The sequence below is a fragment of the Prionailurus viverrinus genome, chromosome E1 (assembly GCF_022837055.1).
Source record: "Prionailurus viverrinus isolate Anna chromosome E1, UM_Priviv_1.0, whole genome shotgun sequence".
Lineage (NCBI taxonomy): Eukaryota > Metazoa > Chordata > Mammalia > Carnivora > Felidae > Prionailurus > Prionailurus viverrinus.
In genome coordinates, this window is record NC_062574.1 from 37698554 (window position 1) to 37713862 (window position 15309).

The window sequence follows — 15309 nt, forward strand, 5'->3', positions numbered from 1 at the left end:
GCTTCCCTTCCTTTCCAGAGCACTTGGCTCCACCTGTGTTTTCTATCTCTGTGTTGCTCTTCTCTCACATTTTGTTTCATTCTCTTTCTGAATTCTCAACAAACCTATGAATGTGTCCTGTAACCCAGACAGCAACTTCCCACCCTCCTGCTGACTGGAAGCACCACTCCATCTCTTCCCTTCCACACCCACCAATCCTGTCCTATGAGCCATCTCTACCTGCTTCCTCACTGCCCCTTCACCACTTGTAGTCTGGCCTCCATGAAAGAAAGAGGAGTTAAGTCATTAAAATAAAAAACTTTGGGATCAAACATCACATGGTCAAAGCCTACATTTACACTTACTTTCTGTGAGCACTTGGATGAGTCATTTAACCTCTGTCTCACTATTTGCATCCATCAAAAGGATTAATAGGGTCACCATGAGAATTAAAAGTGATAAAGCCTTTTTAAAAAGAGAGAAAGTCTCTTTTCATCTCTTTCAGGGCCTAATAAAAAATATTCCTTAAAAAAAAATGGCAGAGGAGATGCCTGGCTTGTTCTGTCAGTGGAGCATGTGACTCTTAGTTTTGGGGTCGTGAGTTTGAACCCCACGTTGGGTGTAGAGATTACTTAAAAATAAAATCTTTAAAAACCAACCAACGAACAAAACACCTAACCTCTTGACATTCAACCGAAGCTACTCTCAAAAGTTGTTAACAACTGCCAATCACCAAGTAAAGTAACTTTTCTCATTCCTCACCCCTTTAAACCTCTCCATAGTGTTGGCAATAGTGACACGTTTCCCAGAATTTGTAGCACAGGCCTGGTTCCCTTCCTGCCTGTCTGGTTGCTCTTCTCTCTTCCTTCTCCTAATGACACTGTTCACTGAGATTCTCTCCTTTGGTCTTCTCCACCCTCAAACTCTCTCCCATGGCATCAGCACCAAAATACTGAAGAATTTGTAGTTATTTGTAGAATATTATTATTTTTAGAATGTTCTTCATTTGTAGGTTGATCTTTTCTCAGCATTAGATGAGAGATCTTTAAAAAAATTTTTTTTAACGTTTAATCATTTTTGAGAGACAGAGACAGAGCATGAGTGGGGAAGGGGCAGAGAGAGGGAGACATAGAATCTGAAACAGGCTCCAGGCTCTGAGCTGTCAGCACAGAGCCCAACACAGGGCTCAAACTCACAAACTACGAGATCATGACCTGAGCTGAGGTCAGACACTCAACCGACTGAGCCACCCAAGCACCCCAATGAGAGATCTTTTAGATAGATCTTTCCTCATCGTCAGATCCCCTGTTACAGGGATGCTAACCTCTCTCCCTTGGGCAGGACTGTGCCTTCCAGATTTCTCAGTTCTGAAGCCACTGTGTTTCCCTTTGTAATTAAGAAGTATCTTTTAGGGATATGCTTTGAGACTAGGCAGATAGCTTGTTTCTTATGCTTTTGCTCACTGATTTTAGGGTCCCACCTGTCAGAGATTCTTGCTGCAATGATTGCTATGGTGTTTTTGCCTAATGGCGAGTTTCTGTTTCCCTCATTCCTTCAACATTTATTAATTAGAATTTTAATGTAAAGAAGAGTTGTCCCTTCTCCCCCGTGTATGTATCGGATTATTTATTTATAGCACTATGGGTTCCTTTATTTATTTTATGTTATGACCTATGTAACCCATTACCATTATTATTTATTTTCTTGCTCAAATTGCCCAAGATTTGGCCTTTGGGACCTCCCTCAAGTTGGTTCCTGTATCCTTTCAACTTCCACTAAATTATTTTATGAGTGTTTCTGTGCTTTATGGCACCACAAGATGTTCCATACTCATTGTTTACTAGTAATGCCCCAGCCCAGGAATTAATCATTTCTCCAATGAGCCAAAACACATTTTATTCATCCTCTTAGTTTTTGAAAATACAGTATGCGCATGAAAATTCTCAATGACTCTCCATTACCTACTGATTAAAATTCAGACAACTTAGCCTGGCATTCAGAAGTATCCGTACCCTGGTCCCAAAAGACCCCCTCAACTTTGTAGTTGAAACTTCCCCTTCATGTGCCTTACCTTACAACAACTAGAGTTAGTCATTAACTATCTCAGCCAGTTGAGATGGGCCTTTTCTTAGTCTGTTGGGGCTGCTATGACAAAATACCGTAGACTGAGTGGCTAATAGACAACATTTATTTCTCACAGTTCTGAAACTAAGTCTCAAGACCATGGTGCCAGCAGATCCGGCATCTGGTGAGAGCTTCCTGGTTTATAGACAGCACCTTCTCACTATGTCCTCCCATAGTGGAACAGGGAAAGCAAGCTCTCTGCGACCTTTCTATCAGGACACTGATCACTTCTCCATTTAATATCATTACATTGGGGGTGAGAAATCCAACATACAATTCAAGAGGACAAAAACATTCAGACTATAGCACCTTTCCTTCAGAATCTGTTCCTGATTCTAGTTGGGAATTCTCTCCAGTTTTATTGCACTTTTACTTTCCATATGACATTTATTATTCCTTGTTGGATAGGCTTTTGTTTATATTGGTCGCACCTGCCCTACCTTGGTTGAAAGTCTTTGAGAACAGAATCTATATTTACTGTCTTACTCACCTTTTCATCCTGTGTGGTACCTTGCACATGGTAGGCATTCAATAAACATTTGTTGAATAGATTGCTGGGTGGAACTAAAACTGGGGAGAACCAGGTGGAGAACTTACGTTTCAGGTGCTCTAACTACCCCTGGAAGCCTGCCTGCCAGACAAGGCTACTCTTCTGTTGAAACTTGTAGCTACCTTATGGTAGACTGATCTTTTTTTTTTTTTTTTAAATTTTTTTTTTGAACGTTTATTTATTTTTGGGACAGAGAGAGACAGAGCATGAACGGGGGAGGGGCAGAGAGAGAGGGAGACACAGAATCGGAAACAGGCTCCAGGCTCTGAGCCATCAGCCCAGAGCCCGACACGGGGCTCGAACTCCGGGACCGCGAGATCGTGACCTGGCTGAAGTCGGACACTTAACCGACTGCGCCACCCAGGCGCCCCATATGGTAGACTGATCTTAACCAGACTCTTCTTTCAACCTACACTTGTAACCACCACTGCAGCTAGCAAAGCTGCTATTGGAACATGGTCTAGCCTCAAGCTCCAAGTACCGCTAGCCATTTTGGCCAGATCCTTGAGATTCCGCCCTCCCGTTGGAAGGAAGAAGTGGCCTCCGCCAAAGCTTGGTGGTCAAAAGTATGATTCATGATATGAGGTATTTTGCTTCTTTGGAAGACCAAAAAATGTGAGCTTCAGAATGTTTTTCTTCCCTTTCATGATTTCAAAGACAGTTTTTTGTGCCAGCAGAACTAGTCTTTCAAATCTTGGTCTGAAAAGAACTATTTGAGGACAAAGGAGAATGTATCTCAGGAAAACAAAGCTGGAGCTGGGAGTTTTGGTTGGGTTTTTGTTTGTTTGTTTGTTTGGTCCCTTTTTCTGTGAAAACAAAAGTCTGGCCTTATGAAAAGAAGTTCTCCCCTGAGGGATATCTACCAGAGTTACAGCTCAGCAATGATCTAGCCTGAGTAGGCGAGAACTTTCTAGATTTTCTCTAGAGAATGGTTCAGGATATGGGAAGGGATGACTCTTGGTAGTGTAGTCGTGTGCAGTGGGCCAGTGTGACTGGATCAGAAGTGCGGCCACAAGTCTTTGTTCACACACATTTCTCTGTCCTTCCCCTCGAGGTGGATCATTTGGACAAGAATGGGCAGTGCGCTTTGGTCCATGCTGCACTCCGAGGTCATCTGGAGGTTGTCAAGTTTTTGATTCAGTGTGACTGGACGATGGCCGGCCAGCAGCAAGGAGTATTTAAGAAGAGCCACGCCATCCAGCAGGCCCTCATCGCTGCAGCCAGCATGGGCTACACCGAGGTAAGAAAACAGGTGATAAGGTTGAGGACTTGGGGGATTTTTTTCAAGCCGTGTATTGAAGGACTGAGGAAACAGGCTAAAAAGGGTTGCATTATTACAAAATTACCAGCCTAATTAGTATGAATTAGCTTTTTGGTCACTGCTTTGAGGAATAGGAAATTGAACTCCATGAAGCACTTGAATTCTCAAATACCAGCATATGTAGAATTATGAATATAGCACTTGAGAGTTGGAAAGTACTTTGGAAATCGGCCAGTCTAATTCCTCCCCATCTTGCCACTCTGATATAACAGACAGTGACACTGGGCTCCTCAGGATTATTTACTGACCTGCATTCACATGGGGAGGCGGTTTGGAAAGGGAAGAGCACAACATTTGGAATCTCAGAAGGACCAGGTTTGAGTCCCAGTTTGCTACTCATTCTCTCTGGACCTTGGGTAATTTACCTAATCTCTTAGAACTTTAGTTGCCCATCAGGAAAATGGGTCTAATAAATACTTTTTTTTACAAAGCTGGTACGAAAGGTGCTTTTGAAAACTGTTAAACACTATACAAACTGTATTTTTGCTAATTTATTTATTACTGATAGTAATAATATAGTGGCAAATATATGCAATTGATACTTGCCAGAAAATGTTTAACATCTAGCTCCAAGATCCAAGAGGGTAGTGTAGTGGAGCAGAAGTGTGTGTGTGTGTGTGTGTGTGTGTGTGTGTACGTACGTACGTACGTACTTAAAATTAGTGTAAATTTTACGGCTATGAAGAACACATAGCACACAGTTTACAAATAATGAAATATACAATACTTTTAATGAAATGCTCGATTTTTGTGAAATTCATATCTTAAGTCAACCTGTGGTTGCATCTCAGCAATCATTTACAAATGGAGCTACACTCCAATTTTCTCTTTTCCCAATAATTTTATTGTCATTAAATCTGATATGTGATCTATGTTAAACTACTACTTACCCTCATACCAATTATATTAATTAAACTAGAACCTCTTGGAGCTTTAGCAGTAAATCAACTCTTGATGTGAAATGTCCGCCAGTTTCCAAGGTGTAAATTCTCCCACCGCAGCTGATGTAGAGTGACCAATGTGACAGCCCTGAGGACAGGGTTGTGAAGAGATGCACAGAGGCACAGCACACCACTGTGTGCTGTCTCCACCAGACAGACACAATCAGGAGTACAGACAATGCACAATGTAGTTAAATAATTAAGAAGTCATGAAATTTTGTATTTTTAACCTTTGTTTTTAATATAATGTAGTTGGTTGTTACCTAACTTTAAACAAACACCTTCGTTCAGCAACCGGCTTACAAAACTGGCAATGTAATGCTCGGCTGTCACGGGCCAGTAACTGTTGGCTCATGGGGCACGGGCTGCTGCAGTGACACAGCTACCCTGCCCACTGACCTGATGTGCCACCGAAGGGATATTAAGTAAAACTGGAATATTTAATATCAGTGGGTTTGTGAGCTCTCTCTACAGACAGATCCCTGGAAACAGCTGTCACTTTTGCTTTCATGTCAATAGTCATTCTCCCTTTGCTGTCCCCACAGCTGTCTTGGTATTTCTGAGAGGAAAAAAATCATCACTGCTGTACTTTGATGAAATACAGCCCTAGATTTTCTCCATATTTGCTTTCTGGTTTTTATTGATTGATTAGTATTTTCTCTTTATTTATTGGTATTTTTATTGGGAGAATGAGGGCTTGCTTCTTCAACTTAAATACAAGGAATAAAAAATGTTTTAAAAGCCACATGCTATGTAAATGAATGGTGTTGAAGAGAAACATAGAAACCGTACCCGATAGGGGCACCTGGGTGGCTCAGTCAGTTGGGCGTCTGACTTCGGCTCAGGTCATGATTCACAACTCGTGAGTTCGAGCCCCGCATTGGGCTCTGTGCTGACAACTCAGAGCATAGAGCCTGCTTTGGATTCTCTGTCTCCCTCTCTTTCTCTCTCTTTCTCTCTCTCTCTCTCTCTCTCTCTCTCTCTCTCTCTGTCCCTTCCCCTCTCATGCTCTGTCTCTCTCAAAAATAAATAAACATTAACAATTTTTTTTGAAAAAAAAAAACCGCACCCGATAAAACAGATGCTCATCATGGAAGCTTTGGGTTTCTTGGCTGGGATAGTCAGTTCTGATTTCTTTCGTGTGCAAGAGATCTTGTCACCCTTGGGTCATCCAGGTATCTTTCAGACCTCACAGGCTAGAGCTGGTAGCATAGTTTCCCACCTGAAGTGTGAGCTGACACAACTTCTTGTTTCAGATTGTCTCCTACCTACTTGATCTTCCAGAAAAAGATGAAGAAGAAGTAGAGCGAGCGCAGATCAACAGCTTTGACAGTCTCTGGGGAGAGACAGGTACTTCTCATGGACATTACTGTCTTTTCTCATAAATGTGTTGTATTTGTGTGGAGACACGCTGCATCTCACACCCTGATTTTTCCTCTGGTATACCTTTGGTAGTCTCCATCTCGATGGCTTTTGTCCTGGAGATTGATTCGGCCAAAGTGAAAAGTCAAGCAATGGCCTTCTTCCTCTTTCCCTTTGGATTCTCTATATCATTAGCACCGGAGTCTTCTTTCAACCAAAACTTCACCGTGTTCCTGTTGCCAAATATTTTTAAAAGACTAAAAATTTCCTTCCAGTGTGCCAAACCGGAGCAGAAAATAGTTGTGGCCTCTCTTTTATGTGATCCTTGCAGTAGTTACGTGTAAATGTTTCTCCCATCAAAATGGCTCCACCTGCAGTTGTAAACCGGGAGATTCAATCTGTATCCGTACCTCCGGCTTAACCAAGTGTTATCAGGCGGAGTGGTATCTGACATGGTTATACTGCTACATTACAAGTACAGTTGCTCTCTGGATGTGAAATGAAGGGACCACCGTCTCAGGCACAGCCCATGGCAGTCCCTTCTGATCTGTAGCCAAGAGATTTCTATATTGCTTGCAACTTACCACATAAACAGAAGTTTCTTCTTTGTGGCCTTTGCAGGAAATGATTATTGTCTTTCCCCCAAGTCTAAACTGGAACATCTGGAGAAACATTAGTAACCTTTTATGTGTTTTTATGAGACCAGGGCAATGAAAGCTGTAGAGTCACCACAGATACGTATCATATTTGCCAGAGGTAGACCAATATTGAGATGGCCAATTTAGGGGGAATATTTTATTAAACAAGAAGGGTATGTGTTTTGGTTAGAGTCAGAATGTTACTAAAAATAAAGAAGGCACTTGAATTCATTTAAAATTTACAATGAGCTATCTATCAAATTGTCTTATTTCCATTGATGGCAAAAATCATAGGTAGGTTTCATGGCTTCTTTAACATCATGTAGAATGGTCCACAGCTCAGGAATTTGTTTCTCAAACAATCCCTCCCTCTGTAAGAGCCAAAGGGAACAGATGCCAGGCAGCTGCAGCTTAAGAGCCCGTGACAGATTAAAGGAAACTGTGCAGCTGGAAACAGCTGCTGTCTCCGGGACTCTACCCTACGGGAAGCTAGAGGACAAACTGAGGAGAAGGAACTGACCAGGATGTCGGCAGTTCTGGAGTATGTATGTTGCAACAGAGCTGCCGAAGGGACGGACATGTTGGGACTTCCCGGTAGTTCGACCTTTCCCAGCACTGTGTTGCCAGGCCGGCCACGTGGAACCCCAGGGGAGGGCAAAAAAATAAATAAATAAATATGGCCTGATGGTGATAGGGGATAGGAATTGTAAGACTAGTAATCATAGTGATGAATATCAAGCGTATTTTAGTGCTGTACTTGAAAGAATTTCTTAAAAATGTTCAAGAAGGGAGTGAACCAAGTGGAAGACTTACTTTTATTGATAGGAGTTTCTCATTAGAATAAAACTGTGTGCCCTCAGGTCTTTTTAAATATCTCATCATTTTAAGGTGTGCAACGAAGTCTGCTACATTAATTTATTTAAATATGGACCATATCTCAAGATTGTAAAAAAAAAAAAAAATCCAAGCTTCATGTCAATTTGCTTGTAATCGGAATTATGTTGTGTTTAACTTGATATTTATTGAGATAATTTAAGCATTATAAACATAAAATGCTTTTTAAATAGAGCTAGAATAAAATGCATTTGTAATACAACTTACAGATCTATAAACAGTTATTTGGCTTCAGAAAATTTTCTAGGAAATTATGTTCGCACTATGTAAAAATGTCCCTACACCTTCACTACTAATATTGAAGAGACTATGAGTTGCTTTTCGGTCTATAGTGATGGATTTACTAAATATACGTACGTGTTCCTTTCTACCTTGTAGCACATAGTCATTTACAGTTTATAATGACCCATCGAACTGTGATGTTTTATTTCTCCAATGGCAAAATCTTATATATGTCCCCTTTATATAGAGAATGAAGGTCTGTGACCTGTAGCCAGCTGGTTGGGTCTTGTACCTACATCCCTGGTCTGAACAACACAATTTTTACCTCAGGAAAATACAGTGGTTGTGATATTCCCAACAATCTGTATCATTTACTATATCAATTCTAAGGCACCGCTAACTGCAAGAAACTATATAGCCATTATTTTTTGTGCTACTACAAAAAAAGAAACCCTCAGCCTATCAAATGCCACCATTCTTTATTATCACATCACTTGCGAAATTCACCCTAATTTTAGAGTTGTTAAAACATGAAGGGAAAAAAAGTGCATCTTAGAATCAGTGAAATTTATCTTGGCATATAGTGAAATATTAACTGAGATGTAATTTTTATATAGTGGGTTTTCTAAAAGCAGGTCAATAGAATATCCTAGTTGCCTTTGTCCTCCTTTTGCAGCCTCTTTATCCTTCCAAATAGTATCTGCCTACATCCACCCTTCACCATCTGGCTGGTCTCCTCCCATCCCACAGGGTTTCCATAGACTTCTTATGGAACAGTACAGAAGAAAAGCAGTTAAGGTGACAATATTGTTCACCACTCCCTCTTCTCCCTTGTCTTACGAGCATAGACCAAGACCAGCATTAAAAGCTTCTAGCAACTCTGGAGGGCCTGAACCATCCTATGACCCAAAAGAAGCAAGGGTTCACAAAATAAACAAGATGCCCATAACTCATGCCCTTATCATCCTCGCCTGCCTTATTGCAACTGCCTCCTAGCTGATCTTATCACCCTTTCCTGATTCATCTCCCTTGTGACTTCAGCCAAAGTGATCTTTGTGGGCCACAATCTGTTTATGTCACTTTCTTGCTTACCACCCTTTACTGACCACCTGAACCATTAATGAAGTGATTTAGCATATTCTTAAGAAGACCAGTCATGATCTCTAGCCTCATCTATTGCCTGGCTTCTCTAGTAACTCCAGTAACAATAAACATGTTGTTTCCCACATCAGTGCGAACTTCCTATGTGCTCTCCCTGTGCCTAGCATGCCTCGCCTTGTCTTTGCATGCCTGTAAGTCTTCTATTTCTCTTTCAGCATTTAGCTCAGATTAACATCTCTTCCTAAAGATCACAGACACTTCTTTCTCTGCGTTACCTCATAAAACGTATACACTGGATAGTAGTGTATTTTTTATTTGTCTGTTATCCTTACTCAACCTTGAGTTCCTTGAGAGCAGAGGCAGTCAGTGTCTGACAAATAGCTCAATAAATGTTTAATTAATGTTGTTTTGGATACCAGTGATCAGTTTATGTCTCCCCAACCACCTCCCTCTCATTGGCCGTGCACGACCCGTCTGTGTTATGTTCTTTCATGGTTGAAAATAGATAAACAGAAGAGCCATTTGCTTTGCTGCATTCTGCTTAGTGTCACCATCCCATCCAAGCAGACTTTGGCTATTTTCCCAACTCTGAGTTGCATCCTGTCTGCCTCGTTAGACTCCTTAGATGTTTCACTTTGAAAAAAAGACCATTTATGTCAGATAATCTCATCAGATGCTGACAGGCTACGGAACAAATTCTGTTACTGGTCTTTTAGGAAGAGATTTGGCTCCAAACTGCTGTTTGCTCTAAGAATCAGTTTGTTGTTTTATAGAACTGGCTTTACCTTAATCTTCTTTCTTTCAAAAAGTTTTAACAGTTTCTGATAAGACTTCTATAAAATCCAGCCAGAGCAGTTTTTTGCTCTTGGATTTTGAAAAATACAGATCCCATTTTACATAGTTGTGTTGTTCTGAGATGAAATTGGCCAGCTGTGTTAATGGCCATGTCCAGCTATCAGCTGGAGATTCCTGCCAAATTACATCATAACCTAAGCAACAGAGATGATACAACAAAGAAAAAAGCCAAATGGAACATTCCTTCTCATATAAATGTGTTATCCAATGAGTTGAAATGGGCCAGCCAGAGCAGTCTAACTCCAGGTTAGAGTGAACAATATAAATTTTAGCTTTCAAGATGGGCACTGGTTGTACATTCTCAACAGTGTTCTATAAACTGACATCATGGGTGAAAGGCTTGATTCTGAAATACTGTCTATATTTTCTCCAGCAGGCTATAAATTCTTCCGTGAAAAAGAATGTATATACCCTCCCCCACCATACCCAGGGAATTAAAAGGGAGGTTTGCTGCAGCCCTGTCACCTCATAGCTACTTTAAATGGAATCAGAAAGTAAGAGTTAGAAAATTTCCCAATCATTTATTTTATGTACCAACAAGATGATTCTTAAGATTCCTAACAAGTGTCTACCCCAGTCAAGTTCTTTTTTTTTCCAGCTTTATGGAGATATAATTTTCACATAACATGTGTAAACTTAAAGGTGTACAACATGATTTCCAGTCAAGTTCTTAAGCCACTCTTATTTTCTCACCCAAGAATTACAGTGTTGTTGTTGTTGTTGTTGTTGTTTTTCCTGAACTGTTAGATATATGAACTTGGCAAAGAGGGAAGATCACCTTGATGTAAGGAACAAGAGACAAAACTTCAAGTAAATAATCATACCCATTGATACCTATATTCACTCATTCAGGGCTTGGAAATGACCCTCATCTCAGATAAGCCACTACCCTCCTGTGAGGAATAGGACAGAAATGACAGTGTTAACAGTTCAAAAATAAAACTGAAAACACACATAAGACAAGGCATAGATACATCTAGTTTGAGTGAATACATCTTCTAAAACTGTCACATTTTTCTTCATAAGCCCTTCTTATCCTTGAGGGAAGAAAAGATTACTTGAAGTTAATCTTAGTGGAAACTACAGGTAGTTAGTTTGGCTTTGCATATGAGTTAACTGTAGATGAATTTGACCAAGCCCAAAGACAAAAATGCCACAGATTGCCTTCAATGAAAAAAATTTCAAATGACCATTTGATTTGAATTTCTGTTGCTTCCCTGATTAGATACCAACATTTGCAAACTGAAATATTATCTGCACTTACCAAATATTGTCTCTTTCTGATTTGTCTTTGGAGTAGGTAGCCATAATAAAGGAAGGACTTGCTGATCAGCACATCAGTTTTCCAAGTCAATTTGGGAAAAATTTCTCTATCCGCATTCTTTTTAAAACACTGAACCTATGCATTTGAGACCCCATGGTGAAATGAAAAATTTATATTTGTTCAAGGATGGATTTAGTAGGGCACCTGGGTGGCTCAGTTGGTTGAATGTCCGACTTTGACTCAGGTCATGATCTTGCAGTTCACAAGTTTGAGCCCCATATCAGGCTCTGCTGTCAGTGCACAGCCCTCTTTGGATCCTCTGTCCCCTTCTCTCTGTCTTGTGCTCTCTCTCTTTCTAAAAAAAATAAACGTTAAAAAAATATATATATTAAAAAAATTATGGACTTAGTAGAAAGTATATCTTCAAATCCTTCTTGCAACTATTGAAACCGTACTCAGAGAATGAAATCGGCACCCATGGACTCTCTACTCTATCAAAGATCATAAACGATGGACAGCAGCCCAGAAAGAAGAATGTTAAGTTTCTTTCTGTGTCCCTTATAGTTACTGTAGCTATTTTTTTTTTGATCTGTGATTCCATTATTTTGTCTTCAGAAGAACCTTTGTTACACCTCTTCTCTCATCTTTAAGACTATTACCTTGAACAGTTCTGACCCTCATATGAAAATAGTTGCAAATGTACTAGAAACTTCTGTCTCAGCTAATGAAGAAAAAAAAAAATGAAAACTGGCCCAAACCCCTGTGACCTGCAGATCCTGACTTTAGTTCTTTAGGTTTAAGGGTCCAGGAGTAGAGGTTGGCCAGAAGTGGTTCCTGACTAATTCTAAAATAGACCTTACTCTGCAAAGGCCCTTCTGTCTGCATCCCACCCAGGCACAGATAGACCCGTGAAAGGTTTGTAGTGAAGAGGTACCAAAAAAGAGGGAGGTCGAAAGCAGGGATGACAGGCTAGGTAGGAAAAATGAAACCAAGTAAGTTTAATCATAAGTTTATTATTACAGTTGTCTCCATATATTGTGAGCCCATTTAAATGTGATTTTATTGATGATTTTTCTTTAAGAGTTTCTTTCGTGGAAGGGTGCCTGGGTGGCTCAGTTGGTTAAGCATCCAACTTTGGCTCAGGACATGATTTCAGGGTTCCTGGGTTTGAGCCCCACGTTGGGCTCTGTGCTGACAGCTCAGAGACTGGAGCCTGCTTCGGATTCTGTGTCTCCTTCTTTCTCTGCCCTTTCCCTACTTGCACTCTTGTCTCTCTCTGCCTCTCAAAAACAAATAAATGTTAAAAATTTTTCCTCCGTGGTAAAAGTGGCTAATATCATTATTCTTGGAGGTAAAGTAGCAGTTACATTAATCAAACACAGATATACCTCTGTGCTTAACATAGAGGGCTAGAGAGGACAAGCCCCACCTGTTCTCAGTCTGTGTTCTCTGCCCTTAGCACTGACAGCTGCAGCTGGAAGGGGCAAACTGGAGGTATGTCGTCTGCTCTTGGAACAGGGGGCAGCAGTGGCCCAGCCAAACCGCCGAGGGGCAGTGCCCCTATTCAGCACTGTCCGCCAGGGCCATTGGCAGGTAAGCAGGGCAGCTACTTCCAATCCCTCACGTAGGGGTGAGTTCTAGACAGGGCCTTCTGAGGCAGAGAGCAAAAAAATCACAAAGTTTGGGTTACTCAGCCATCATCAGGTTTGACGACTTGGGCCTTTGTTATTAATATTCTGGTTAACTGAGAATATGTCAGAAAGTTAACATTCAGAATCATCATCATTAAAAAAAATCATCAAAAAAACTTTAAGAAAGCGGGGGGCGGGGGGCACCTAGGTGGCTCAGTCGGTTAAGCATCCAACTTCGGCTCCTGATTTCACAGTTGGTGGGTTTGAGCCCCGCATCAGGCGCTATGCTGACAGCTCAGAGCCTGGAGCCTGCTTCCAGTTCTGTGTCTCTCAACCTCTCTGCCCCTTCCCTGCTTGTGCTTTCTTTCTCTCAAAAATAAATAAATGTTTAAAAAAATTTTTTTAGACATCATGATCTATATTGTATAGAAGAACTAGCTACTTTTGGCCTGGTCATGGAGTGACTCCTTCTCATACCTCACAGTATCCACAGGTTCTCTGGAAGGTTTATACCCCAACAGACCCCTACTAGCTTGCTTGCAGGTATCTCAGGCTTGCCAAAAGAAAATGTGGTGTATGTAAGTTCTAGCTGTGCAGTCTTTCCAGATGTTTGAATTCCAGATAAATGCTAATTTATACACTTAGGATGGAAAAGAAAGCATATTGGTATTAATCTTTGGAAGCATTTGTGTAGAAAAAAAGGCTCTAGAAGCCAAACAGTATTAAAGAGTTATCAAGGACACTTTATTATATTCCCTTCAGTCGTAAGTATTCACTGCAGGTAGGCTTACAACCCCTACAGATCAATAAAATGGCACTGGCATAAGTAGTGACTTATGTTGGAGGTCCCATTATGAGAGCATCTTTGTCTACGTGTTGGCCTTTTTTATCTTAAATTCTCTTTTACTCAGGGGCTGAATCAGAAATACACAGTTGAATTTTCATGTGGCTATCCTTTAAAGAGTCAGACATCAAATCACGTGGTACTAGCACTGTGCAGACACTAGAGGGAGTTCTTGCAGCAGAAAGTTACATGCAGAGGTGACTCACCTGTACAGCAGGACGAGATTCCACAGTGTAGGCAACAACATGCATGTGTCTGCCCAGCAGCTCTTCCTGGATAATTTGTCCCTGTTTCTCTGCATTTGCAGATTGTTGATCTTTTACTCACCCATGGAGCTGATGTCAACATGGCAGACAAGCAGGGTCGTACCCCGCTGATGATGGCTGCCTCTGAAGGCCATCTAGGAACTGTGGACTTTCTACTTGCACAAGGTCAGTCCTGGGATCCCAGAGCTGGGGATGGTCAGTGCCTATAGTAACCCAAGGAATTCATGATTTCCAGTGATGGAGTCTAAGAGATGTTAAGAATAGATACTATTCATCTAGTTGGTTAAAATATGAAGGTCTGTCTCCTCTCCTCTTGGATACAGTGGGACCCTTTCACTCTGATAGTCTTTGTTTCTTTATGGCCTGAGGGATTTTTGGTATTCTAATCAAACTAACATGTTCTAAATTCTTTAACTCAAATCTGTAATCTTCAAACTTTGATTTTTTTAATATACACTCAGCAGATGTTCATCTTCCAAAGACTGCAGTTTTTCTTTATCAGTTATCTTGTAGGCCTGCACAACTAATACTTTTCTTGTATCCAGAGGAGGCAGACAGAGATTAAGACGGTTGCTGACAGTGGGACCCTATATGAGAAATCAGGATATTATTATTTCCCTGTTGTAATAAACTCCTTTGACATTAACCAACATTCATATACTCCTGGTGAATGGGAAATAATAAAGCAGATTGTAGACACACCACCTTCAAAAGCGTTTCAGGCTCCTTTTGATTGCTCTGACCTCAATCATCTGTACAAAACAGAGGTGCGTGATGGTGGACTTGTATCGTGGGAAAGTCGCACGTGACTCTACAGTACCATCTAGTGGAGTTTGAGCATTTACATGAAGCAGAAGGTAGTAGACTGTGAGGAGCCTAATGATTCCATTCCAGATAGCCTTCCCTCTAAGCAAACTGGACCTAAACATCGATAATTACATCTCTGGGCATGCACACTTCAGGGAAACCAGCCCCCTGAAGAATCACACCCAGGCCAGCACAACAGCAGGTAGTTGAGTTAGGAAGAAAACAAGGTTTCTTCTAAGATTTCAAACTAAAACTCAGCCAAAGATTTATTGGGTCTTTAGCTATATCCTCCAAAGATTCGTTTGTTTCCACAGCCTCAGACTCATAACACTGGGTCTGAACCAGAGAACTGCTCTTCCAGTGTGCAAAGCTGTTCTTGCTTCCCCAATACAAGCCAACAAACAAGTCTGGTTTCATGATATCTATCCTCACTTCTGCCAAGAGGGGGTTGGGGGAGAAAAAGGGGCGTACCTAGATTCTCAGGATAAGATGTGGCATGAGTAAATGTCC

The 15309-nt window shown here is 41.0% G+C and overlaps 1 protein-coding gene across 8 annotated transcripts in view; it reads left to right on the top strand.

The window, feature by feature from the left end:
• TANC2 (tetratricopeptide repeat, ankyrin repeat and coiled-coil containing 2) overlaps nt 1-15309 on the top strand; it is a 376040-nt gene that overhangs the window by 341612 nt on the left and 19119 nt on the right. For all 8 annotated transcript variants that reach the window (XM_047832304.1, XM_047832306.1, XM_047832307.1 and 5 more), the window contains 4 exons: nt 3708-3893; nt 6172-6265; nt 12711-12844; nt 14034-14157. In XM_047832304.1, the coding sequence (XP_047688260.1) occupies nt 3708-3893; nt 6172-6265; nt 12711-12844; nt 14034-14157 (538 nt within the window). The remainder of the gene's footprint in view (nt 1-3707; nt 3894-6171; nt 6266-12710; nt 12845-14033; nt 14158-15309) is intronic.